The 24775-nt window shown below is 44.0% G+C and overlaps 1 protein-coding gene across 6 annotated transcripts in view; it reads left to right on the top strand.

Annotated features, from left to right (window-relative positions):
- The first annotated feature begins 2143 nt into the window (after positions 1–2143).
- The window catches only part of UBN2 (ubinuclein 2), an 88145-nt gene continuing 65513 nt past the window's right edge, over positions 2144–24775 (top strand). For 2 of the 6 annotated variants that reach the window (XR_004970983.1, XM_036329007.1), the window contains exons 1-2: positions 2144–2880; positions 9049–9141. Coding sequence is in view for 5 of the 6 variants with exons in the window: in XM_036329007.1 (XP_036184900.1) it covers positions 2404–2880; positions 9049–9141 (570 nt within the window). In the remaining variant the exon portion in view is untranslated. Of the gene's footprint in view, positions 2881–4828; positions 4924–9048; positions 9142–24775 lie in introns of those variants that run through there. The other 4 variants (XM_036329009.1, XM_036329008.1, XM_036329010.1 and 1 more) reach the window with 4 other exon arrangements.

The raw sequence follows: 24775 nt of genomic DNA, 5'->3' as shown, positions 1-24775 counted from the left end.
TACCCTCCTTTATGATCTTCTCAAGACATTCTGTCTTAAATATGCCTTCCTCAGAGAAGACTAGCATAAGAAGTCATGAACTGTATTCCAGACTATCTATTTTTTTTTTTAATAGTTTATTGATTTTTTACAGAGAGGAAGGGAGAGAGAAGGGAGAGAGAGATAGAGAGTTAGAAACATCGATGGGAGAGAAACATCGATCAGCCGTCTCCTGCACATCTCCTACTGGGGATGTGCCCGCAGCCCAGGTACATGCCCTTGACCGGAATCGAACCTGGGACCTTTCAGTCCGCAGGCCGACGCTCTATCCACTGAGCCAAACCGGTTTCGGCTCCAGACTATCTATTAATGTTGATTCTGTTTGTCTCTGCTATTGCCAATTAAGTTTTTCCTAACTTTTAACTCCAGAGGGCAAACCATCTTACATTGCAGCTAGGACAGAGAGTGATATAATACTATAAAAGTATTTTAGACATACTAATATCACTCTGTTGCAAGACTGGAGGAAAAGAGACTTTAGACCAGGGGTGGGCAAACTTTTTGACTCGAGGGCCACAATGGATTCTTAAACTGGACCGGAGGGCCAGGGCCGGAACAAAAGCATGGATGGAGTGTTTGTGTGAACTAATATAAATTCAAAGTAAACATCATTACATAAAAGGGTACGGTCTTTTTTTTTTTTTTTTTTTTTTTAGTTTTATTCATTTCAAAACCGGGCAGGATCAGGCCCCCAAGCCGTAGTTTGCCCACAGCTGCTTTAGACAGAAAGGTGACAAAAATGCGACTCTCATGTAGAATCAGAAGAGGAGCAAAGGGAAAGAGGATTCTGGAGGTAAAACAGAGTGCCAAGGGAAAATGACAGCATTTCAGAGCCGGGAGGGACCTCTGGATCCATCTATTCCAGTGATGGCGAACCTATGACACGCGTGTCAGAGGTGACCCGTGAACTCATTTTTTTGGTTGATTTCTCTTTGTTAAAAATATATAAAATAAATATCAAAAATATGTGTTTTACTGTGGTTGCAAATACCAAAAAAATTCTATATGTGACAAGGCACCAGAGTTAAGTTAGGGTTTTTCAAAATGCTGACACCCCGAGCTCAAAAGGTTCGCCATCACTGATATTCCATCATCATCTTCAGGGAACGTAATAGGAGAGCAAAAAAGAGAGAAACTACTTGGAATTCGTCTGTGACGTCACATGACTCAGAGCATCGCCAATGGGTGACATTGTTCTTATCCGGTTAATGGAATTAACAGGATTTCCTTCAGGATGTGGAGGGCGAGCCCTGAAATTTACTTCCTACTTCAAGGCTGAAAACGGACAGTAATCGTCACGCATTTAATGTGTAATCTAATTAGTTTATCTGGGAGTGCCTGCAAGGCGTGCCCAATCCAGGATTCTCCCCCACCCTGAAGTGAATCCTTCAGCACCCACTTCGGGAGTATGCCCCCTAAAACACCACCAAGCCCTCTTAAGCACTTTGCGATTAATAAACACTTTAGTCCTTATGAGAGACCCCGAGCTGCTTGTTCCATTTCCCAACTACACAACGTTTCTGAGCATTTTTCGACCCTGCCACACACAATCTCCCCTCCCCCTTCGGCTAAGCGAGGAAACAGTCGGTCCCGGGAAGGGCGGCCTGTGGGAGTCAGTGTTGCGCTCAGCGGAGGGAAGCCGCCGGGCGAGTCCGGCCGGAGTTAGCCATTTCCTTTCTTCCCTCGACAACCTAGGGCTGCGGGAGCGCTGGGCGGGCAGGTACCTCGGCGGGTCCTCGCGTCCCTCTACCCTTTCCCCGAATCCGCCTGGAATAACCACCTGACAGCCCAACTCCAGAGCCGAGAGCGGGTGGCACGTGCCTGAGGAGACCCAGCGCCATGACGAGGTCGGTCCCCAGCACATCCAGACGCTCGCCCTCGGCTAGCGCCTCGGGTTTCCGAATGCTAATAGGAAGATTCTCGGGAACACCACTCCCCCAAACCCCTCCCTTTTAGAAAGGGCGCAGACAGCGTCTCCGTTTCCAAGGAAACCGGCCTCGACATACGTCACTTCCGCTGACCTGTCTGGACTCCCAGACTGTTGGGAGGAAAACTGAGCCCCGGCCACGAAGGTGGACGGGAGCGTCTCCCGACTGCGCATGCGCCCGCTCGCGGCCTGCTTCTATTTATGTGGGGGATCCAACATGGCGGCTGCGGCGACCCTGGCGATGGCGGTGGAGCCCGTCAGGACATAGTGGCGGGGAAGCGGGCACGGTCCGCACTCACGGTGGCGTCGGCGGAAACGGCGGAGGGCGGTGGAGGGAAGAAAAACGACGGAGAGCAAGAGGAAGGGCGGACAAGCAAACAACTCGGCGTAGACCGGAGCGCCGGCGCGAGCGAGGGCAGAGGGCCAGAACAGTAGGGATGGCGGAGCCACGCAGAGTAGCGTTTATTAGCCTGTCACCGGTGAGGCGGCGCGAGGCCGAGTTCGCGGGGGCCGAGCGCGAGCCCGAGTACCCTCGCGAGCCCCCCCGGCTGGAGCCGCAGCCGCCGCCGCACCGCGAGCCGGTCCGGGCGGAGCAGCCGGTCCCGCGGGAGGCTGCCCCTCGGTCGGACGCGCAGCCCCCGCCGCGGGAGAAGCCGCTCCCCCAGCGCGAGGGCAGCCGCCCCGAGCCGCCCATGGCGCTGCAGCGCGAGCCCCCGCGGCCCGAGCCGCCGCCGCCGCCGCTCCCGCAGCTTCCCTTGCAGCCTCCCCCGCCGCGGGAGGCGGCTTCCCGGCCGGAGCCGCCGGCGAGGCCGCCGAGGGAGACGGTGCGCCTGGAGCTGGTGCTCAAGGACCCGACTGACGAGAGCTGCGTGGAGTTCAGTTACCCGGAGCTGCTCCTGTGCGGAGAACAACGGGTACAGAAGCTTCCTCCCTCCTCCCCGAGACCCCGGCAGCCTCGGGACCCGTCCGCCTGCCCCAGCGGTTTGCACTTCCTGACGCCCACTCTGCGCGGCTCGGGTCGCCCTGGAGGGCGGGCTGGTGGAGGGGGCAGGGGCTGAGCGGGTGGACCAGTGGTTGGCGCTAGTTTTCCTCTGCTTCTCGGGGTGAGCCGCGGGGCCCCACCCCACCCCCTCACCCCCGGCTCCACCGACCCCCATCGTGAGCCGAAGGCCGCTCCGAGCCGGTTTTCCTCCGCACCTTTCGAAACAGCCGATTTTCCTCCTTTCTTCTTGCTTCCCACACAAATTCGGAGGGCCCTGCAAGTCGTGTGGGTGGGTTTTCCGTGTGGGGCTCCAGCTGTCCTTTCCGGTAGAGAGGAAGCGAGAGCCTTGGGGGACACGCCCCTCCTCCCAGTCGGGCCAGGGAATCGTGTCCCCTCGCGTGTCAGCCCGGTCTCCATCCCTGTTTGTTGTGCTCGGCGCTGTGGCCGCTGAGGCGCGCTGGGGAGCGTGCAGGGCTTTTCTGAATGGAAGGGGATTTAAAAATGATCTAGACATTTTCAGACTAAGAATTCCACTTTAAAAATGGAGGGGAAGTGTTAGTTACCTGGTTACTTGCTTTTCTTTCCTGTGTGAATATTGGTAAGCCTTTCTCTGTTTGTTTTCTCCGGGGTTTCGTTTTGTAATTGAATGGGAAGGTGACTCTCCTGTTTCCTTTGGCACCAACTACCACTTTCTTATTTGAAAGCGTATCATTAGTTCTTAAGTTTGAGTTGAAGGGGATTGCACTCGGCCATTGTAATTTTTGGAGAAGGATGAAAAGCAAGTTAGCTTTGAATTTTTAAAAACTTGATAATGTATAGCTGTGCCTTTGACCGAAATGGTAACAATGGAGATAGAAGAGAGGTTTGTTGGTAATTGTAATTTTTGTCATGCGTTTGTGATTTTCAGAAGTAAACTAAAAAGGGAAATGATAGAGTAACAGTAATAAGAGAATAGTTTCCCCTTGTTTAGAAGTTATGTTCTTTATTAGGTTTTGCTTTAAGCACAGGTCTAGGGGACTCCAGAAATCACTTGTTTTGTTTTTATCCTCAGCTATCTATTTTTTTAAAAATATATATTTTATTGATTTTTTACAGAGAGGAAGGAACATTGATGAGAGAGAAACATGGATCAGTTGCCTCCTGCACACACCCCCTTCTGGGGATGTGCCGGCAACCAAGGTACATGCCCTTGACCAGAATTGGACCTGGGACCCTTCAGTCTGCAGGCGGATGCTCTATCCACAGCCAAACTGGTCAGGGCTCAGCTATCTTTTTTAAAAATATATTTTTTAATTGATTTTAGAGAAGAAGTGAGAGGGAGAGAGAGATAGAAACATCAATGATGAGAGAGAATCATTGATCGGCTGCCTCTTGCACACTGGGGATCGAGCCAGCAACCTGGGCATGTGCCCTGACTGGGAATCAAACGGTGATCTCCTGGTTCACTGGTCCACACTCATCTATTGAACCATGCGAGCTAGGCAATCCTCAACTATCTTTATAGTTGAAATGAATGACTTCTTAGTTTAAAAAATAATCATTTTAAACAGTGTCACTAGGTTTTCTTTATGGCCAACTAATCTTTTGATCATTATTTACAAATGCTATTTGGTCAAATCATTACTAAATGTTTTCAACCAAAATGAATTAAGGGCAGAGATAATTTTGGTTACTTCCTCATAACATTTTGCCTATTAAGCTCATTTTAGTGCCCCTGTTACTTACAAATATTATGTCACTTTTTCCCCAAAAATATTTTTGAAAATATTGGATTGCTGTATTTTTCAAATAAATTGTATTTCTTCTAATTTAAGTAGGTTGCAGTTTTACTTCTTAATCTGTTATAAATTGCAGATGAAAAGCATCCTTTTGAGTGAAAATACATCTAACATTTACTTATTTCTTACAGTGTGCTAGGTACAGTTGTAAGTATGGTGCATGGTTTATCTAGTTTTGTGCAGCAGAACTTCATGAGGTAGGAACCATTATCTCCATTTTACAAAGGAGGACGTTAATGCATCTTTGCAGCAAAGATTTGTCAGATTTTCCTATGATTGCTTCCAATGAACATATTCATTACATAATTATAGAAAATACTTTTCTAAAATAAAGTTGTCGTAGACCCATGAAAGGAAATCCTAGGAAGAGAGACCATTAAAAAGCAAAGTGTGGACATTATAATTGGTCTGGAAAGTGATAATTCCCAAATTTGGTTTTTCTTCCCTTTAGGGGGAATCCAGTTATTTTTAGGGACGTTGTAATATTTTCTAAATAGTTTTAATTTTGAGTTATTGTAATTGAACAGCATACCATATAGCAGAGTAAGACTGGAAAGGGGAGGAAGAGAGATCTTATAAAAGTTAAAAGAAAAAGATTCTAAAATTTTGAAATAGCCATCTATCATTGAATAAAAAAATTTTAGCTTTAGATCCTTAAGTTGATAGGTATAGGTATAAAGAATGTGTTACCTGTGAATACCATCTATATTGAGGTGTACTTAAATCATCCCCCTTCATAAATACAAAATGAACAATAAAACCCTAATTAACTGAATGCAGTATAGAATTTTTTCTATACTCTATATTTTTTATTAATGAGGAAAAGTGAAATTAAATGAGCAAATGTTGGCAAAATATGAAAATCAAAATATCCTTCCAGGTTGTCAGGACACAGGTTAGCTAAACCCCTTAACCTTTGTTACTTCTGTAGAGTATTGAGTCCTCATTAAGTGGTTCAGGATGATGACTGAGGCATTGCAATCATCTCTATCCTGAAAGATTAATTTGTTCACCATTTCTGGCTAAAGGGAAATAGTACAATTTAGGAATACATTTTGGCAGTAATTGCTACAAAAGAAAAAATGTTTTGACTCCTAGTAAACCAGAAAAACCGAACATGAATTTGTTTTGGCTTTTTTTTGTTTGTTTTTTGTTTTAATTTTATTGATTCTAGAGAGGGAGAGAGGAATAGAAATACCAGTGATGAGAGAGAATAATGGATTGGCTACCTCCTATACTCCCCCCACTGGGGATTAAGCTCACAATCAAGCCTGCAACCCTGGCATGCGACCTTCTGGTTCATAGTTCTATGCTCAGCCATTGAGCCACACGGCCGGGCTTGTTTTGGCTTTTTGTATATCCAGAATGATTCATTGAATATTTTCTATACTAATAAGAGGGTAATATGCTAATTAGACCAGACATCTTCTGGACATCCATCCAGACATCCTTCCGGACAAAGTCATGGGGGCGGGGGCTGAGGCAGAGGCAGTTAGGGGCTATAAGGCTGGCAGGGGAGAGCAGTTAGGGGCGATAAGGCTGGCAGACAGGAAGTTAGGGGTGATCAGGCCAGCAGGGGAGCAGTTAGGGGGGCAATCAAGCCAGCAGGGGAGCAGTTAGGAGCCAGTGGTCCCGGATTGCAAGAGGGATGTCCGACTGCCATTTTAGACCCGATCCCTGCAGTCAGACATCCCCCAAGGGGTCCCCCCGCCCCCCCCGCCCCCCCGCATGAATTTCATGCACCGGGCCTCTAGTTTACTATAAAAGGAAAAATAAAGATAATCGTGTTAACGTGATTATACGGTTATAGAATTCTAGAGTATTCCATTGCCTTTTGAAAAAAATGTATTTTTTTTAATTCAGAATTTTTTTTCAATTGATTTTAGAGATAGAGGAAGTCAGAGAGAGAGAAACATTAATGATAGAGAGAAACATCGATTGGCTGCCTCCTGCATACTCCTTACTGGGGATCAAACCTGAAACTTGGCATGTGCCCTGACCAGAAATTGAATTGGTGACCTCTCTGTGCATGGGAAGGTGCTCAATCAAGCTAGCCCAATGGTCGGCAAACTCATTAGTCAACAGAGCCAAATATCAACAGTACAACGATTGAAATTTCTTTTGAGAGCCAAATTTTTTAAACTATATAGGTAGGTACATTCTTATTAACTTAATTAGGGTACTCCTAAGGCTTAGGAAGAGCCACACTCAAGGGGCCAAAGGGCCGCATGTGGCTCGCGAGCCGTAGTTTGCCGACCACAGAGTTAGCCACACAGTCCAGGGCCCACTGCTTTTTATATTGCATATTTTGGTTAACATATATGAAAGATCTCCTGAAAATGGTTTTGAGTTAAGGTCAAAGAACAAAATTACTGTCTCAGTTTTGCCTGGTGGCAGTTGGTAATTTCGATATTTACTAATTTTCAGATCTTTTTCACCTGAAAAATCATACAACTTACTTAGAGCCTTGATTATAGGTAGGGAGTTATTTCTTAACTGTGAAAGAAAAGTAAGTGAGTAAGTTTTGTAAAGTTATATTTGTAGATTGTCGAGTAAATATGAGATTTACTTTTGATGCCTATATAAAGTCTACGTAAGATATTTTAGAATGTCATATAAGGTGTTCTTATTTAAAAAAAAAAAAAGTGTTTGTTTGCACATGTAAAACTAGTCAGACCAGTAGTAAGACCTAATATTTGGACTTCACAGTGACATGAACAGTTTATAATGGCAAGGCATGGTGGTTGCTCACTGTCCTTAATGTCCTTAACTTTAGTCTTAACATAAAGTCATACCCTGAACATGCCTAGTATTTCTTATTTTATTATTAGTCTATTTCCTTTCGGACCATGTTTATATTTTCCATTGGTAACTCTTATAAAGGATTCTGTAGTTTATTAGTTATAATAATTTTAAAAATTGATTCTAAAATTATTTCCTTTAGACTTTAATGATTATCCCTTTATTCTAAAAAATGTCCTAAGTATGATGAGTTGTTTTGGATTCATCTTGTCCATTTTTTCTGTCATATTTTTTAGACTGATTATATCTCAGCCTTTGTATCCAGAATGAAGTGTCTCAATTTCACAGTTTGCACATATTTGTCCTTTGTGCATTTTTTTTGCTTGCCCTTCAGGGTTAACCAAATCTCTATCCAGTATTTCAAATTTTCACATACTTTCATTATTAATTACTTGAGATGCTACTTCAATAAAAACATGTAGCCTCCCTTTTTTTAAAAAAATTAACTTTCTAGTCAATTGTTTTGTAGCTCTTTGTTTTGGCTTTTTTGTATATTGAAAAGCCATATGTATGAAATATTTCTGTTAAAATAGTAAACTTTAGTAAAAGATGTTATTTATTTTTTAGTTTGTTTTGTTTATTTAAACTTTGTTTTGGTAAAAATGGAAAATGTGGGATCCTAGCTGTGTGTGATTAATACATATTATAATAAACTTTCACTCTCCCTTGATAGAAGTAAACTGTAATGTTTTCTATTTGCAGTTTTTTCGCTTTTCTAGCTTTGTTTAAAAGTGAAATGTATTCCCTGATTGGATATCCGTTGACAGGATGTAGGCGATGTAGAGGTTGATGCTGGGCCTCAGCAGAAAGCCAAAGCAGCTATAGATAACCTAGTGATAACACAGGGCAGATGATTAAATGCTGACTCTAAATTAATAACCTAGAGATTCCTTTAGAAGCATTTCCTGACCAAAGCAGTTAATCTTTGTTGGGACGATCTCAAACTATAGTTATAAGTGGGTGTTTTTTTGTTGTTTTTTTTAATATATTTTATTGATTTTTTACAGAGAGGAAGGGAGAGGGATAGAGAATTAGAAACATCGATGAGAGAGAAACATCGATAAGCTGCCTCCTGCACACCCCCTACTGGGGATGTGCCCGCAACCAAGGTACATGCCCTGACTGGAATGGAACCTGGGACCCTTCAGTCCACAGGCCGACGCTCTATCCATTGAGCCAAGCCGGTCAGGGCAGGGTTTTTATTTTTACCTAATTTTCTTACAGTTCTTTTGCCTTCTTTTGAATGGGGTGACCATACAGTCATTTTACAGAAGCGACAGTTTGCATTGTTAAGTTCTTATCCGCCAAAAAAAATTTACAATGTATAAAAATCAGTTAAAACTGTAAATATTTTTTATTACAAACCAACATTTCTTTCTAGTTTTTTTTAATGCTTTTAACTTATTATTTGTTAATATTTGGAAAAAATGATTCTCATTATTAAATTTAAGGATATATATTCAACTCTGATTGAATTAATACTAATACTTCTATTTCTTTTCCCATTCACATTGAATCAGAAGAAGCCCATTCACACAGAAGACCCATTTAATGATGAGCATAAAGAGAGGCAAGAAGTGGAAATGTTGGCTAAGAAGTTTGAAATGAAATATGTGAGTATAATAAAGTGTTTCACCTAGGTAATTTTATCCTATTGGCCTATTTTCTTTCTGTGATTGGTTGAGAGAGCATATAATATCCATTGGCCACCTTATCTTGTTCTCATAAATTGAATCAAAATAAATGGTTATAGATAGTCAAATAAACATTCTAATAGGCTTGTGATGGCTGTAATAATAGCCATCATTATTTTATTCCTTCTAGAGTCAGGCAGTTTGCTTAACATACATTAATTCCAATCCTTATAACAAAACTACAAGGTAAGTGGTATTGACCACATTTTATAGATGGTGAAACTGAGGCTCTGAGCTCAAGGTTAAGGAACTGATCTAAGGTCACCTGGTGGCAAGAACTGGGCTGCATATCAAGATCTGTCTAGCTTGAATCCTTTGCCCTTTCCACTGCCATTGAGAATGCTATTTTAATGTCCTTGGTGTAGTAGTTCTCAACCCTTCCTGCCTCTTCAGGGGTTAAGAGAATAAATGTGTGTACTTCTAGGCCCCTGAGATCAGAATTAGAAGCAGCATGACATTTTTTTGAAAGTGTTTTGTTTACCTTAAAACTTTATGTACTTCTAATATTCTGTGCCACAGTAGATTGTTTCCTTTTTGTAGCAAAGCTTTTCTTTTTATTGCAGTTATTAGTGAAAGTTGCACTTCAAACTGAAGCTAAGCAAAATTAAAACCATAAGTTTTTTTAAAATCAAGGATTAAAAACAAATATAAGTCTGGCCAGTGTGACTCAGTGGTCAACCCATGTAACAGGAGGTCCTGGTTTGATTCCCCGTCAGGGCACATGCCTAATACCCTGTAGGGGATGTGCAAGAGGCAGCCATTCGATGTTGATGTTTCTCTCTCATCAAAGTTTCCTATCTCTCTCTCCCTTTCCCTTCCTCTCTCTCTCAAAAACTCAGTGAAAACATATTTAATCAAACAAACAAATACAACATACAAAGAGAGGTTTTTCTCTCTTTTTTTAAAAGTTGCATGGTATTCCATTGTTTAACCAATCCCCAAATGATTTAGTTTTCCAAAAATCTGCTCTTGTAAATGGTGCTATAGTAAATTATTAGTAGCATGGCATTAAGTCTTGCTGGGGAGTCCTTGGATAGTACTTGACAGAGAAAAATAAGTGTTCTGAAATTAGTTGATGTGTAAAGTTAAGTTTCCACTCATTGGTGTATATCCAGGCATTGTCATTGTGCAGGGATAAAATGTTGCTCTTGTTCTAATCCAAATTAAGGGGCTGTATTTCTTTTCTAGATTTTTATTTTACCTACTTACTCTCTGATTTTCATTCCCCACCCCCAGAGGAAGTGAGAGGGAGAGAGAGAGAAAAACATCCTATCTAATAATAGACAAACATAGTAATTGACCATACCTTTGCTACGCCTCCCATTGGCTAATCAGCACGATATGCAAATTAACCACCAACAAATATGGCGGCTAATTTGCATACTGCAGGCAGGGTGAGCCAGTGCCAGCCGCCATCCGGGCCCCCGTGTGCCGCCTAAGCCCCGTCGCCAGCTGGGACCCCCGTGTGCGGCCCTGGGCAGTGGGGCTTGAGGGTGCCAACGTGCCACCTATGCCCCGCCCCCAGCTGGGACCTCTGTGTGTGGCCCTGGGCGGCAGGACCCTGCGGCTGTGATCGTGATCGGAAAGCCGGGCCGCAGGCAAGGCAGCACCCCGGGACCCAGGAGCCACCTTGCCTGCGGCCCGTGATTGAGATCGGAAAGCCAGACCACAGGCAAGGCGGCATCCCGGGTCCCAGGAGCCGCCTTGCCTGCGGCCCGTGATCGTGATCGGAAGGCCGGGCCGCAGGCAAGGTGGCCCCCTGGAACCCAGGAGCCCGTTGGCGAGGTCTTCAGGCAAAGCAGCCATCAAGCTATGAGGGGGAGAGTAGGGGGCGCAAGGAGCTACAGGAGCAGCTCTGGCCGGAGACTGAACACTCCTGCTGGAGCGAGGAGCAAAGACTGAAGGCTCCAGCCGCAGCGAAAACTGTGTCCAGAGCGAAGATGGAAGGCCGTGGCCAGAGGGAAGGTCTGGGTCCTGAGTGCCAGAGGAAAGCTGGTGCTGGCAGCCAGGGGAAAGAAGGCCTATTGCACGAATCTTTGTGCAACGGGCCTCTAGTCAATGATAAGAGAGAATCATTGATTGGCTGCCTCCTGCAGGCTCCCTACTGGGGATCGAGCCCACAACCTGGGCATGTGCCCTTGACCGGAATCGAACCTGGGACACTTCAGTCTGAAGGCTGACACTCTAGCCATTGAGCCAAACTGGCTAGGGCTGATTTTCATTCTAAGTAAAGATTTAAAATGCCTTTCCTCACAGCCAATCAATGATTCATCATTGGTTTTTCTATATCTCTCCCTCCCCCTTCTTCTCTGAAAGCAATAAAAAAAATTTTTTAAATGGTGAGGATTAACAAAAAATAAAATAAATAAATAAAATGCCATGCCTCATGAAGGCTTTATGTGCATAAACCTAAAAGGGCACGTAGAAGAGGTAACCGATTGATGTTTCTCTTTCTCCCTCCTTTCTCTCTAAAATCACTAAATATATCCTTGGGTGAGGATTAAAAACAAGAAAATCATTAAGCTAAAACAAAGATTTTTATTGGTGCTTAGGGGTAGCAAATTCAGATGTCTATATGTATTTTTATATTTTTAAGTAAAAAAAAATCTTAAATATTATATGTAAAATCATGTTAACCCTCTAAAGTTAGATTTTCTTTTTCTAATTATTTTTTCAGCTGATGAGAAAAAAAGGGCTTAATTCTTTAAGGTTTATAAACACAAAACTTATATCCCTAGCTACTTTTTCTTATTTTTGTTTCCTTCATATTACAATTTAAATGTCTTTGTCATTATATCTGAAAATTAATGAAGGCTGTTTCTAGCCTTTGTTTCTTGAAATGAAAGATGAGTTATTTATTAAATTTTGTGTATAAATAATGAAGTATTGAGCATTTACACTGGACGCAAAATGCAGCATAACAGTTGCCGTCTCCTGGAAAATCTTTCAAAATAATTGGTAAGACAAGAGATATGTATGATATACAAATGCAGTGCCAAGCAGTTCCATAGAAATGAATGACTTTCCTTTGGGGATCTGAAAGTAGGTGAAGGGCCAGTTCTGTTCTTGAAATCAGAATGAATTTTGTAGACTTTGGTGCAGAGTCATTGAATGGATACTTCCAGTCTCCTGTTGAACCACGTTTCTCTGTAATCCCTGAATAGCTTTTGTACACTTTGTAGGACAGTAGTAGATGAGAGGCAGTAGAGGCAGTGTATTGTAATGGAAGGAGCCACAGGACTTACGAGTTAACACAACTGGATTCTGAGCCTATCTATGCCATACTAACTAGGGTGACCTTAGTGAAGGCTCTTGTCTTTTTTATGCTTTGGTATCTGTGAGGGGCAATAAGATCTGCCTAGCCAACCTTACAGCACAAGGGTTTTATCAACATCAGATTAAAAATTAGAATATTAGCTCTAGCTGGTTTGGCTCAGTGGATAGAGCGTTGGCCTATGGACTGCAGGGTCCCAGGTTTGATTCCAGTCAAGGACGTACCTTGGTTGCAAGCTCAATACCCAGCCCTGGTTGGGGCACATGCGGAAAGCAACCAATTGATGTGTCTCTCTCACAGCAGTGTTTCTCTCGCTGTCTCTACCTCTCCCTTCCACTCTCTCTAAAAATCAATGGAAAAATATCCTTGGGTGAGGATTAACAAACAAACAAAAAAAGAATATTAGTATGTGAAATATTGGTGCTTTCTAACTGTGAAATACTTTTTAGTCATGTAAACATATCACTCTTGTGAAGAACTACTCTTTTATTCTGTACATGTCATAAATGCTTTTTAACATAAGGATCTATGGGATTTTAACCTCTGTTAATTGAATACCCCACTGATTTTGATCTTTTAGCTCAGGCATTCTATTCCAAATGGCCTTTCAGTCACTTTTAATTGATTCTTCTTAACTATTGTGGTCTTCTTAAAGACCACAACAAATTATTTGGAACCTTTTAAGAAAATCATCACACTAAAAGTGACCTGGGAGAAGATAACTTGTCCAGTGTAGGTGCTCACAAAAGATCACTCTTAAAAAGCAAACAAAAATCTTTATTGACTTAGTTTACTGTCCTATCGTTTAGGAGTAGCAAATTCTCATGTCCCCATGGTTTTTGCTGCTCAATCAGTGAAGTAGGCCAGATGGATAATAAATGTGGGCAATTGTCAGAAATAGCAGATAGCACGTGCCCCATCTAAGGACCAGCTGCTACTCAGCTCCATCCCTTTGTTACTCTGCAGGAACTTGGGCTTAGGTTCCTCTATATCTCATTTATTTGTTTATTTATTTACTAGAGGCCCGGTGCACAAAAATTTGTGCACTCGGGGGGGGGGGGGGGTCCCTCAGCCCGGCCTGTGCCCTCTCGCAGTCTGGGACCCCTCGGGAGATAATGACCTGCTGGCTTAGGCCTGCTCCCGGGTGGCAGAGGGCAGGCCCAATCCCTAGGTGCAGCCCCTGGTCGGGCTCAGAGCAGGGCCGATTGGGGAGTTGGGGCGCCGCCCCATCATGCACAGAGCAGGGCAGATTGGGAGGTTGTGATGCCACCCTCAGTCACGCTCAGGGTAGGGCCAATTGGGGGGTTGGGGCATCGTCCCCTGTCACACTCAAGGCAGGGTCGATGGGGAGGTTGCGGCGCCACCCCCTGTCACGCACAGAGCAGGGCCAATCGGGGTTGGGGCGCTGCCCCCGTCACCCACAGAGCAGGGACAATCAGGGGGTTGGGGCGCCGCCACTCTCACACTCAGGGCAGGGCTGATGGGGAGGTTATGGCTCTACCCCATCACACATAGAAAAGGGCCCGTGGGGGGGGGGGGGTTGGGGAGCTCCCCCCATCAGGCACAGAGCAGGGCTGCTCAGGGGGTTGGGGCCCCGCCCCCTGTCACACACAGAGCCACAGGGCGATCAGGGGGTTTGGGCGCTGCCCCCTGTCACACTGATCCCGGTGCCGGGAGGCATATTACCCTTTTACTATATAGGGTAGAGGCCTGGTGCATGGGTGGGGCCGGCTGGTTTGTCCTGAAGGGTGTCCCGGATCAGGGTGGGGGTCCCCACTGGGGTGCCTGGCCAGTCTGGGTGAGGGGCTGAGGGCTGTTTTCAGGCTGGGAGTGACTGAAGGTCCCAACCGCTCCTTTTTTTTTTTTTATTCTGGGCCAGCTTTACCTTGAGGCTTGGCTCCAGCTCTTAGGCCTCCCTCCAGTGCTGAAAGTAGGTTTCTGGCCTTTGCATACAATGTTGCGAATCTGCTGGCTGAAGTCAGGGGTATTTGTTACAATGTTTCTTAAACTGCCTGCTCAGAGGCCTGCAGCCGCAGGCGGGGAACGTTGGTTTCCTCCAACGATCCTCCGTCACTGAGGCAACCAAGCCTCATGTTAGTTTCAAGCTGCCTGGCTGCCAGCTGCCGTCTTGGCTGACAGTTAATTTGCGTATCTCGCTGATTAGCCAATGGGAAGGGTAGCGGTCGTACACCAATTACCATGTTTCTCTTTTATTAGTGTAGATTATGTTTTTACTGAATGTATTGGGGTGACATTTGTTAATAAAATTCTATATGTTCCAGGTGTACAATTCTTTAATACATCTGTATATTGTATAGTGTATTCGCCACCCCAAGATAATCTCTTTAACATTTCTTATTTATTTATTTACTTTATTTTTAAAATATTGATTTCAGAGAGGAAGAGAGAGATAGAAACATCAATGATGAGAGAGAATAATTGACCAGTTGCCTGTGCATGCTCCACAATGGGGATCAAGCCTGCAAACCAGGCATATGCCCTATGAACCATGGTTCATAGGTCGATGCTCAACCACTGAGCCATGCCGGCTGGGCTGTTTTTATTTATGTTTTTAACTTTAATGTTGAAAGAACATCTCTTTCTTTTAAATATTGGTTTCTAATTAGAACACCTACTGGGCCAAACACAATTCAACTGTGGGTCATTTCTCAAAGCCTGGTTTGAGATGTTGGTGAACTTGCTTTACTATTTTTTTCCTAATATATTTAACTCACCAGTCCATCTACTTTTACATTTTGCCCTTTTTCCTCTGTGAGCAGAGTGGTTGGTGGTATATGTGGGAGGATATGCCATTTCCATTGTGGAGGAGAATGTGTTTGTAAGAAGTTTCAGAGAACTGAGCAAGTTAAATTCAATTGGGAGTTTCCAGATTTGGGCAAAGATAACTGGTGATGTTAGTGAATGCTGTGGTTGGAGGAAGACCCGAGTGTTAAGTTTATAGGCTTTTTGTGGTATTTCACATGTGTAGCTGTTGCTTGTGCTGGAGAGGAATTGCATGAAGTGGAGGAGGCTACCACTTAAGGGAGAAGGGAAGGATAACCTAGATAGGATGTGTCCTTTCTCTTGTGGCAGTTGCTTGGGGTAGAAGGATTGAGACAGTAGTTGAAAAGCAGTGATAGAAATTACAGGGAGTAGAAACTGGTTAGAGGAGCACCCAGTATTGAATAGTTTTTGGTTTTCTTTTCCTGTTCTGTCCTATATTTATTGCCTATGTCCTATTTCCTGTTGTGTGGCTCTTTAGGCGATGTGGCAGTGCATAGTCAGCATCGATTGCTAAATTTTTGGGGGCTTGGGGGAAGGGGTATTATGACCTAGTGATTACTAAATTGATTGTTGTACATAAATCTTATTAAATAACTAGGTCCAACTTTTGACATCTCGATGGGCTCCAAATTTGTATTGGTTACTGTCGGAGGGAAGCAGGATACAGTTTAAATAGGCCCCCTGCCTTCCTTGTTGACAGTTTTTGTTTTATTTGTTTGTTGTTGGTTTTTTATATATAGTTTTGTATATGTTTATTTTTATTGATTTCAGAGAGAGGAAGGAAGAGGGAAAGAGATAGAAACATCAATGATGAGAGAGAACCTTTGACCTTGTGATTCATGAGTTGATGCTCAACCACTGAGCCACACTGGCCAGGTCTTATTCTCAGTTTTAAGGCTCCAAATATTTAGGCTAAATATCCTAGTTTCCAATTCAGTTTTTAGATAGTTTCTAGGTTGAGTTTGCTTTTTCTGGGGCCATGTATATTCTTGAACAGGGAATGAGGTTGAGTTTGATGGGTGTAGATTTGTTTCTAAGCCTTCTAGGGCAGATGGTTAGAAGATTTCTTTCTGTGGGTTTTTTTTCCTCACTCTGTTACCCAGCCATCTTGAAAGGTCATGCTATCCTAGAATTGGATATAAACTCTGCAATCTAAATAGAAGTGTGTAGCACAATAATTGGTGTCTAGCAGTGGTTGAGTTAAGACTATTTGAATCTGAATGACTCTCTGAATAGGAAGATATGTATTCTGCCAGGCATTTATTAGTACTTATGAAATCACATTATGACTTTAAAATCTACTTACTATACTGCGTAGACTTTGAATACCAAATTTGATGCTTAATTCTATGTGATTTTGGACTCTCAGAGCCTAGTAGCTTCATATTTATTTTAAAGAAAAGATAAGAATATATTTGATGGTATGAGAGTAATTTCTGAATAATCTTATAAATAAAAGTTGATCAAATGGAAGTAACATTGTTTTTACTAAAAAACAAAATCTCTCTCTATATAAAAGGCTAATATGCTAAGTGTCCCTCTCTCCATCCAACTGGTTGCTGTGATGCGCACTGACCACCAGGGGGCAGATGCTCAATGCAGTGATGCACCCCAAAACCAAGAAGAGGGAGCCCGATTCCTCGCAGGGCCGCGTGATTCCATCTTCAGCCATGGATTATGTTGTTGCTGGGGCACTGTCGGCCCCAAATCTGGTTTACTGCACACTTGCATTTGTGTTCTACACCCTGTACGACAGCAACTTTGCAGAGTGCCCTTTTGCACTCCGGGACCCCTTGTGTAATGTCAGCTGGTTTGAGCCCGGTCCCCACAGGTCAGGCTGAGAGACCCTGCTCACTCCACAGATGCCTTTTGAGCCACAGTGCCACCCCAGGTGTGGCCAGCCTGGGAGGGACCGCGGGAGGTTGGCTCCAGGGCATGTCCAGCCCGTCTCGCCCAGTCCCACCCCACCAGCCACCTTCTAATTAATTTCCTTTCAATGTGCACAAATCCGTGCACCGGGTCACTAGTATATTCATAAAAAGTCTCGTGTGTGTGTGTGTGTGTGTGTGTGTGTCTTTTGTCTTTTAAAACTGACTGTCCAGCCCTAGCCGGTTTGGCTCAGTGAATAGAATGTCAGCCTACAGACTGAAGTGTCCTGGGTTCAGTTCCGGTGAAGGGCACATGCCCAGGTTGTGGGCTCAATCCCCAGTAGGGGATGTGCAGGAGGCAGCTGATCAGTGATTCTCTCTCATCATTGATGTTTCTATCTCTCCCTCTCCCTTCCTCTCTGAAATCAATAAAAAAATATTTTTTAAAAAACAACAGACTTTGTCCAGAGAGGTTTTTTTTGTTGTTTGTTTTTTTTAAATATATTTTTAGTATATTTTTATTTATTTCAGAGAGGAAGGGGGAGGGAGGGAGGGAGGGAGAGAGAGAGAGAGAGAGAGAGAGAGAGAGAGAGAGAGAGAGAGAGAGAGATGAATGATAAGAAAGACTCATTGGCCATAACCGGTTTGGCTCAGTGGATAGAGCATCGGCCTGCGGACTGAAAGGTCCCAGGTTCGATTCCGGTCAAGGGCATGTACCTGGGTTGCGGGCACTTCCCCAGCAGGGGATGTGCGGGAGGCAGCTGATTGATGTTTCTAACTCTCTATCTCTCTCCCTTCCTCTCTGTAAAAAATCAATAAAATATATTTTAAAAAAAAAAAAAAAAAAGAAAGACTCATTGATCAGCTGTCTCCTGTACGCTCCCTACTGGGGATTGAGCCTGCAATCTGGGCATGTGCCCTGACTGGGAATCAAACTGTGACCTGGTTTATAGGTTGACATCAACCACTGAACCACACCAGCCAGGTCAGAGAGGTTTTAAAGAATGGTAATATCTTAAAATAACTATATGATTTCCAATGAGTGACTTCTTTATAGTAAGTACCATTCAACTGAGTGGAAAGGATATGTATAATAAAAGTCCATAATAATTATGGATTTTTTTTTTTAATGCCCACAAATATGGGACTGACACAAGTGGGTGTTATAAAGTGCTTATGCATTCTTTCTGGGAGTTTTAAGAATTCTATCATTTACTCACATTATTAGTTGATCATTCACACTTGCTGAGGGGTTACAACTTTTTTGGGAACTTCCTTGACTGGTTTTCCTGTTTGTTTTGACCTTATGTTGTGTCTGCTCACTAAGGATCAACTTGGAAGGGCTTCAGGTAAAGCAGTTTGGGTAAACTTCTTACCACACCAGCAAAATAAATTCTACTTACAAAGCACAAGTAACAGTGTTAGTTTCTATAGACCAACAACAGTATGATATTATAATACAATAAAAATATAATAACATTTTAAAACAAACTGAAGGGGGATGTTAAAAAGGACAAGAAAGAATTCTCAACTCAAATAATAGTTTCTTTATTGCAGTTATTGATTGTAACCACTTGTCATGACTTGCCCTTTTAATTCCTTGGCCTCTTTGAGCTGAATAACTCTCTTCAACTTCCTTAAATCCCTTTGGAATAATTGAGAATCAGCAGTTTTAGGGTATCTGGGGGGAAGGCCCTGTATCCATAAGTGGTGATTATAGAAATCTGGGTGTTACTATTTCTGGGCTGTGAAATCGGCTCTTGGCTCTCTTTCCATTGATTTAAATCTCTACTATTTCTTGTTGATAGGTTAAGAAAATCAGCAAAGGTGGAGAAAGATTAGGTTGTGATAGGACTGGGACAAATAGGGAAGCCTTGTGCCCAGGGGATATTTTCTTCTCAATTGTAAGACTGGATCTTAGCAGTTAGTGTCATGCTTGATCTGTCGTCCATAGGTGATAAATGGATGTTGGTTATTAATTAGATTTCTTATTTCCTGGAAGCAATAAGGGGTCCTGTACCAAGAATAGCTTGTTTATATGTTTTCCAGCTTAGTGTTACAGTGTAATCAGGCTGCATTGGCTTGAAACACTGAATATCAAGTTAAGCAGGTACTAATGACTCAGTAAGTAATTTTCTTCTGAGTCATAGTCAACTAATACCCTAAGGGAATAATCTTAAAGGGGTTCCTTCATTTTAGATGTAGCAAAAATTTAAGGTTTTTTTTTCAATTTGGAAAATCTGTATATATAAAAGGTTAATATGCAAAGTGTCCCCTCGGGAGTTTGGGAGAATGGGAGTTCGATCGCTTGCTATGACATGTGATGGCAGGGCGCTGAGGGAACAAGGGAAGGAGGAGGTGGGGAGGCAGGGAACCTGATAGGCCCTGATTGCAGGCCAAGCTTAGGGACCCTACCTGTGCACAAATTTTGTGCACTGGGCCTCTAGTACATTTTATATAGATATATTTTAAAATATATTTTATTTACTTTTTACAGAGAGGAAGGGAGAGGGATAGAGAGTTAGAAACATGAATGAGAGAAACATTGATCAGCTGCCTCGTGCACACCTCCTACTGGGGATGTGCCCACAACCCAGGTACATGCCCTTGATCAGAATCGAACCTGGGACCCTTCAGTCCACAGGCCAGTTAGGGCTTTATATTTTTATAAGATGTATTTATTATGTAAACTGTTAACATCGACCACAGAGATCCAGAGAACTTATCAAGTAAGACTTTGATTCTGCTGCAAGGAATATTCTTGTTAAGGATGCTGAAAAGGCACTTCAAAATAAGTGGTAGGGAAGACACTATAAAATAATCCTTTGCCAATCTATTTTGAGTTACTTTAGTGTAATGTTAATATTTATGAATTAACTGGTTTGTGCCCTTTTTGCAACTGTCAGAAGTTTGGTTCCAGTTTATACCATTTGCACTGGAATCGAACCTAGGACTCTTGAGTCCACAGGCCAACACTCTATCCACTGAGCCAAACTGGCCGAGGCGGCATAACCACTCTTAATGGCTTGATGATTATCCTTCCAGAGCTTTTTAAAATGCATGTGTGCTTACATATATGCTCTCTTGCACCTAAAAATTTCTTTTAATTACCTGAGTAACACATGAATACTTTCCTGTTATTAAAAACAAATTCAAGTAATACATATTAAGCCAAAGTTTTCCTTCACCACTGTCTCCAATTATATCCTTTTTCATTGCTAATAACCATAGTTATCTGCTTATTATGATTCTTTGCGCATTTTATATATATGCTAGAGGACCGGTGCCCGGATTCGAGCACTGGTGGGGTCCCTTGGCCTGGCCTGCGGAGATCGGGCTGAAACTGGCTCTCCAACACCCCCCAAGGGGTCCTGGATTGCGAGAGGGCATAGGCCAGACCAAGGGACCCCACCGGTGCAAGATCGGGGCTGGGGAGGGACCATGGGAGGGCTCCAGGGTGTGTCCGGCCCATCTCACCCAGTCTGGATAGGCCAGACCCCAGTAGCAAGCTAACCTGCTGGTTGGAGCATCTGCCCCCTGGTTGTCAGTGCGCATCATAGCAACTAGTCAAATGATCAGACACTTAGCATATTAGGCTTTTATTATATAGGACTAGAGGCCCGGTGCACAAAAATTTGTGCACTCGGGGGGAAAGGGGGTCCCTCAGCCCGGCCTGTGCCCTCTTGCAGTCTGGGACCCCTCGGGAGATAACGACCTGCTGGCTTAGGCCTGCTTCCGGGTGGCAGAGGGCAGGCCCAATCCCTAGGTGCAGCCTCCTGGTCGGGCTCAGAGCAGGGCTGATTGGGGAGTAGGGGCGCCGCCCCCTGTCATGCACAGAGCAGGGTGGATTGGGAGCTTGCGATGCCACCCTCAGTCACACTCAGGGTAGGGCCGATTGGGGGATTGGGGCACCACCCCCTGTCACACTCAAGGCAGGGTCGATGGGGAAGTTGCGGCGCCACCCCCTGTCATGCACAGAGCAGGGCCCATCAGGGGGTTGGGGCGCCGCCCTCTATCACCCACAGAGCAGGGCCCTTCAGGGGGTTGGGGCGCCCCCACTCTCATACTCAGGGCAGGGCCGATGGGGAGGTTATGGCTCTACCCTGTCACACACAGAGCAGGGCCCATGGGGAGGGGGGGTGGTTGGGGCGCTGCACCCTGTCACACACAGAGCAGGGCCGATCAGGGGGTTGGGGCGCCACACCCTGTCACACACAGAGCTGCAGGGCGATCAGGGGGTTGGGGAGCTCCCCCCTATCAGGCACAGAGCAGGGCTGATCAGGGGTTTGGGGTGCCTTCCCCTGTCACGAACAGAGCAGGGTGGATAGGGAGGTTATGGTCCCGCCCCCTGTCACACACAGAGCCGCAGGGCGATCAGGGGTTTTGGGCGCTGCCCCCTGTCACGCTGATCCCAGTGCCAGGAAGCCTCTTGGCTCCGCTGATCCCGGTGCTGGGAGGCATATTACCCTTTTACTATATAGGGTAGAGGCCTGGTGCACGGGTGGGTGCCGGCTGGTTTGCCCTGAAGGGTGTCCTGGATCAGGGTGGGGGTCCCCACTGGGGTGCCTGGCCAGTCTGGGTGAGGGGCTGAGGGCTGTTTTCAGGCTGGGGGTGACTGAAGTTCCCAACCGCTCCTTTTTTTCTTTTTTATTCTGGGCCAGCTTTAGCTTTGAGGCTTGGCTCCAGCTCTTAGGCCTACGCTACTGAAAGTAGGTTTCTGGCCTTTGCTTACAATGTTGCGATCCTGCTGGCTGAAGCCCGGCGGACTAAAGCAGGTTTCTGGGGTTTTGTTTAGCTTCTATATTTGTTACATAGTTGCTTAGAGTTGCAGCTCAGAGGCCTGCAGCGGCAGGCGGGGACCATTGGTTTCCTCCGTCACTAAAGCAAGCAAGCCTCATGTTAGTTTCAAGCTGCCTGGCTGCCGGCTGCCATCTTGGGTGGCAGTTAATTTGCATATTGCCCTGATTAGCCAATGGGAAGGGTAGCAGTTGTACTCCAATTACCATGTTTCTCTTTTATTAGATAGGATTATTATTTTAAATCTTTATTGTTTGAAGTATTACATATGTCCCCCTTTTCCCTCTTTGCCCCCCTCCAGCTCGCCCCCACCCCTCGCCTTCACCACCCTATTGTCTGTGTTCATGGCTTATGCATATATGTATACAAGGTCTTTGATTACCTCCCACGCACCCACCCTCCCCTCCCTTCCCTCTGAGATTCCACACTCTGTTCCATACTTCCATGTCTCTGGATCCACCCTGTATAGCAAATGTCTGTGTGAGAAAGATGACCTCACAGGAAACTGGGGTGTCTGCCTTGTGAGCTCTTACCCGAGCCCCGATCCTGACTTCTGCTCACACAGCTCCACTCCTCTCTGCCCTCCCTCTGTTGGAGCACAAGGTGGGTGGCTGCACACGGAATTTCGTGCATTGGCCCTTTAAGAGGGTGCCTGCATTTCCAGCCATCTCTCTGCAGGCAACAACCCCACTGCTTTTCACAGCCAGATGTTATGTGGGTACCCTTCTCAGTTCTGTTGTTCTCTGGTGGGGGACCCAGCTTGGGGATTAGACCCCAGAGTTCTCCATGGCAACCCCCCACAGCTGAGATATCTCTCCGGAACTTCAGTTGCTGTCTGTGGAAGTCTGGCCAGCCCTTTCATGCCTCTGCTCCTCCTACCATTCTCTATCGTGGTCTCCACTTTTCGGTCCTCGGTTATCAGGGTTCTCTCAAACGAGTCTTCAGTTGATTATTCAGGAAGTCTTTCTTTATTTTAGTTGTAATTGCAGTTTGTTCCTGGGAGCATGTTGGTGCAGCATCCATTTACTCCCCTGCCATTTTTAATCTTCCATTGATTTTTAGAGAGTGAAAGGGATGGGTGGGGGGAGAAAGAAATATTGATGTGAGAGACATAATCAATTAGTTGCCTCTGTACCCCAGGTAAATGCCCTTGACGGGGAATCAAACCTGCAACCATTCTGTGTGGGCTGACACTGCCACAGCAGCACTGGCCGGGGCAACCATGTTTTTTGTTTGTTCTTTTAAATATATTTTTATTGATTTCAGAGAGGAAGGGACGGGGGGGAGAGGTAGAAACATCAATGATGAGAATCATTGATTGGCTGCCTCCTGCATGTCCCCTACTGGGGATTGAGCCCACAACCAGGCATGTGCCCTTGACCTTCAGTCCGAAGGCCAACGCACTATCCACCGTGCCAGACCAGCCATTTTCTTTTTTTTTCAGGGCAACCATGTTTTAAAATGACTATTACATTGAATGGATGTGTCATACATAGTATGTACAATTTATACCTTCATCCTTGTTATGGTACTATAATTGATAAAATACTTAGTAAAGATCTTAAGTTTGTATGATCCTTTTTGAGATTAATACAGTTATAATTAAGTAAAGCTCTACACATTTTGTTTACTGTCATTGATTAGACCAGTGGTTCTCAACCTTCTGTCCCTTTAAATACAGTTCCTCATGTTGTGACCCAACCATACAATTATTTTTGTTGCTACTTCATAACTCTAATGTTGCTACTGTTATGAATCATAATGTAAATATCTGATATGTAGGATGGTCTTAGGCGACCCCTGTGAAAAGGTTGTTCGACCGCCAAAGGGGTCGAGACCCACAGGTTGAGAACCACTGGATTAGACTCATTTACTTATTTAACCATTTTCTGCATATATTAGATTATTATGGTCTCAGAATTATTAAAAACAACTAATGTTTCCTGTGGTAACTGCTGGTTTCCTTGACTAGACTTAAATGTTCCTAAATTTCCAATTATACATAAGTTATTTGTACTTCTGCATATGGCTGATTCTGCCTATTACAATAGAAGCTATTTGGGTTTTATTGTTGTGGGTTTTTCAGTTTTTCCTAGGTCAATCTCATAGGCAGCTAATGCCTAAACAAAAAAATATGTTAGGACAGCAAAAAAAGATCATTGTGATTTAAGTTGAAAGCACCAAGGAGAAAGGATTTAAAACTTGGGTTGAGCTGTGAAGGTGGGAGAATTTAAAGAGGATTAAGAGATTATTGCAAATAAGGGGAAAGAATGAGGAAAGATAAGCAATGTGTTTGGCTGAGTGGATAGATTGAATGGATCAAAGTGTTTAAGATGGAAAATTTTAAGAAAAAAGTTGGGAAGTTAGTTTTGAGTCAACATGTAGAAAACATTTTATTAATGGCATAGTAAGGGTTTTAGATTTAGCTTATAATAGGTAGATTGTTTCTAAAGTATTTTGAGCAGGGGAATGATATGAAATGGTATTTTAGAAATATTAATTAAATGATATTATGTAGGATAAATTGAGGATAAGGGAGGAGAGGCTAATTAGGCAGTCATTACATTTAAGTGAAAAATAATAGCCAGCATTATAGCCATGGCAGAATGGAAAGAAAGCTGTAGGTGTGAGTAATCATATGAATAAAACTTTGTAGAGAGAGAGCGTTGAAGTAGAAATAATCACAAGGGGTTTTAAAAATCAGCATTATTGAAATATAATTAAAATAGATACAATTTATCCATTTTAAATGTTCAGTTTGATGAGTTTTGGCAAATGCACACATACTCTAACTACTGCCACAATCATGATATAGAACAATTTCTTCACC

The sequence above is a fragment of the Myotis myotis genome, unplaced genomic scaffold (assembly GCF_014108235.1).
Source record: "Myotis myotis isolate mMyoMyo1 unplaced genomic scaffold, mMyoMyo1.p scaffold_m19_p_11, whole genome shotgun sequence".
Lineage (NCBI taxonomy): Eukaryota > Metazoa > Chordata > Mammalia > Chiroptera > Vespertilionidae > Myotis > Myotis myotis.
The sequence above is the reverse complement of the archived record's forward strand: the minus strand, read 5'-3'. Positions and strand labels throughout refer to the sequence as shown.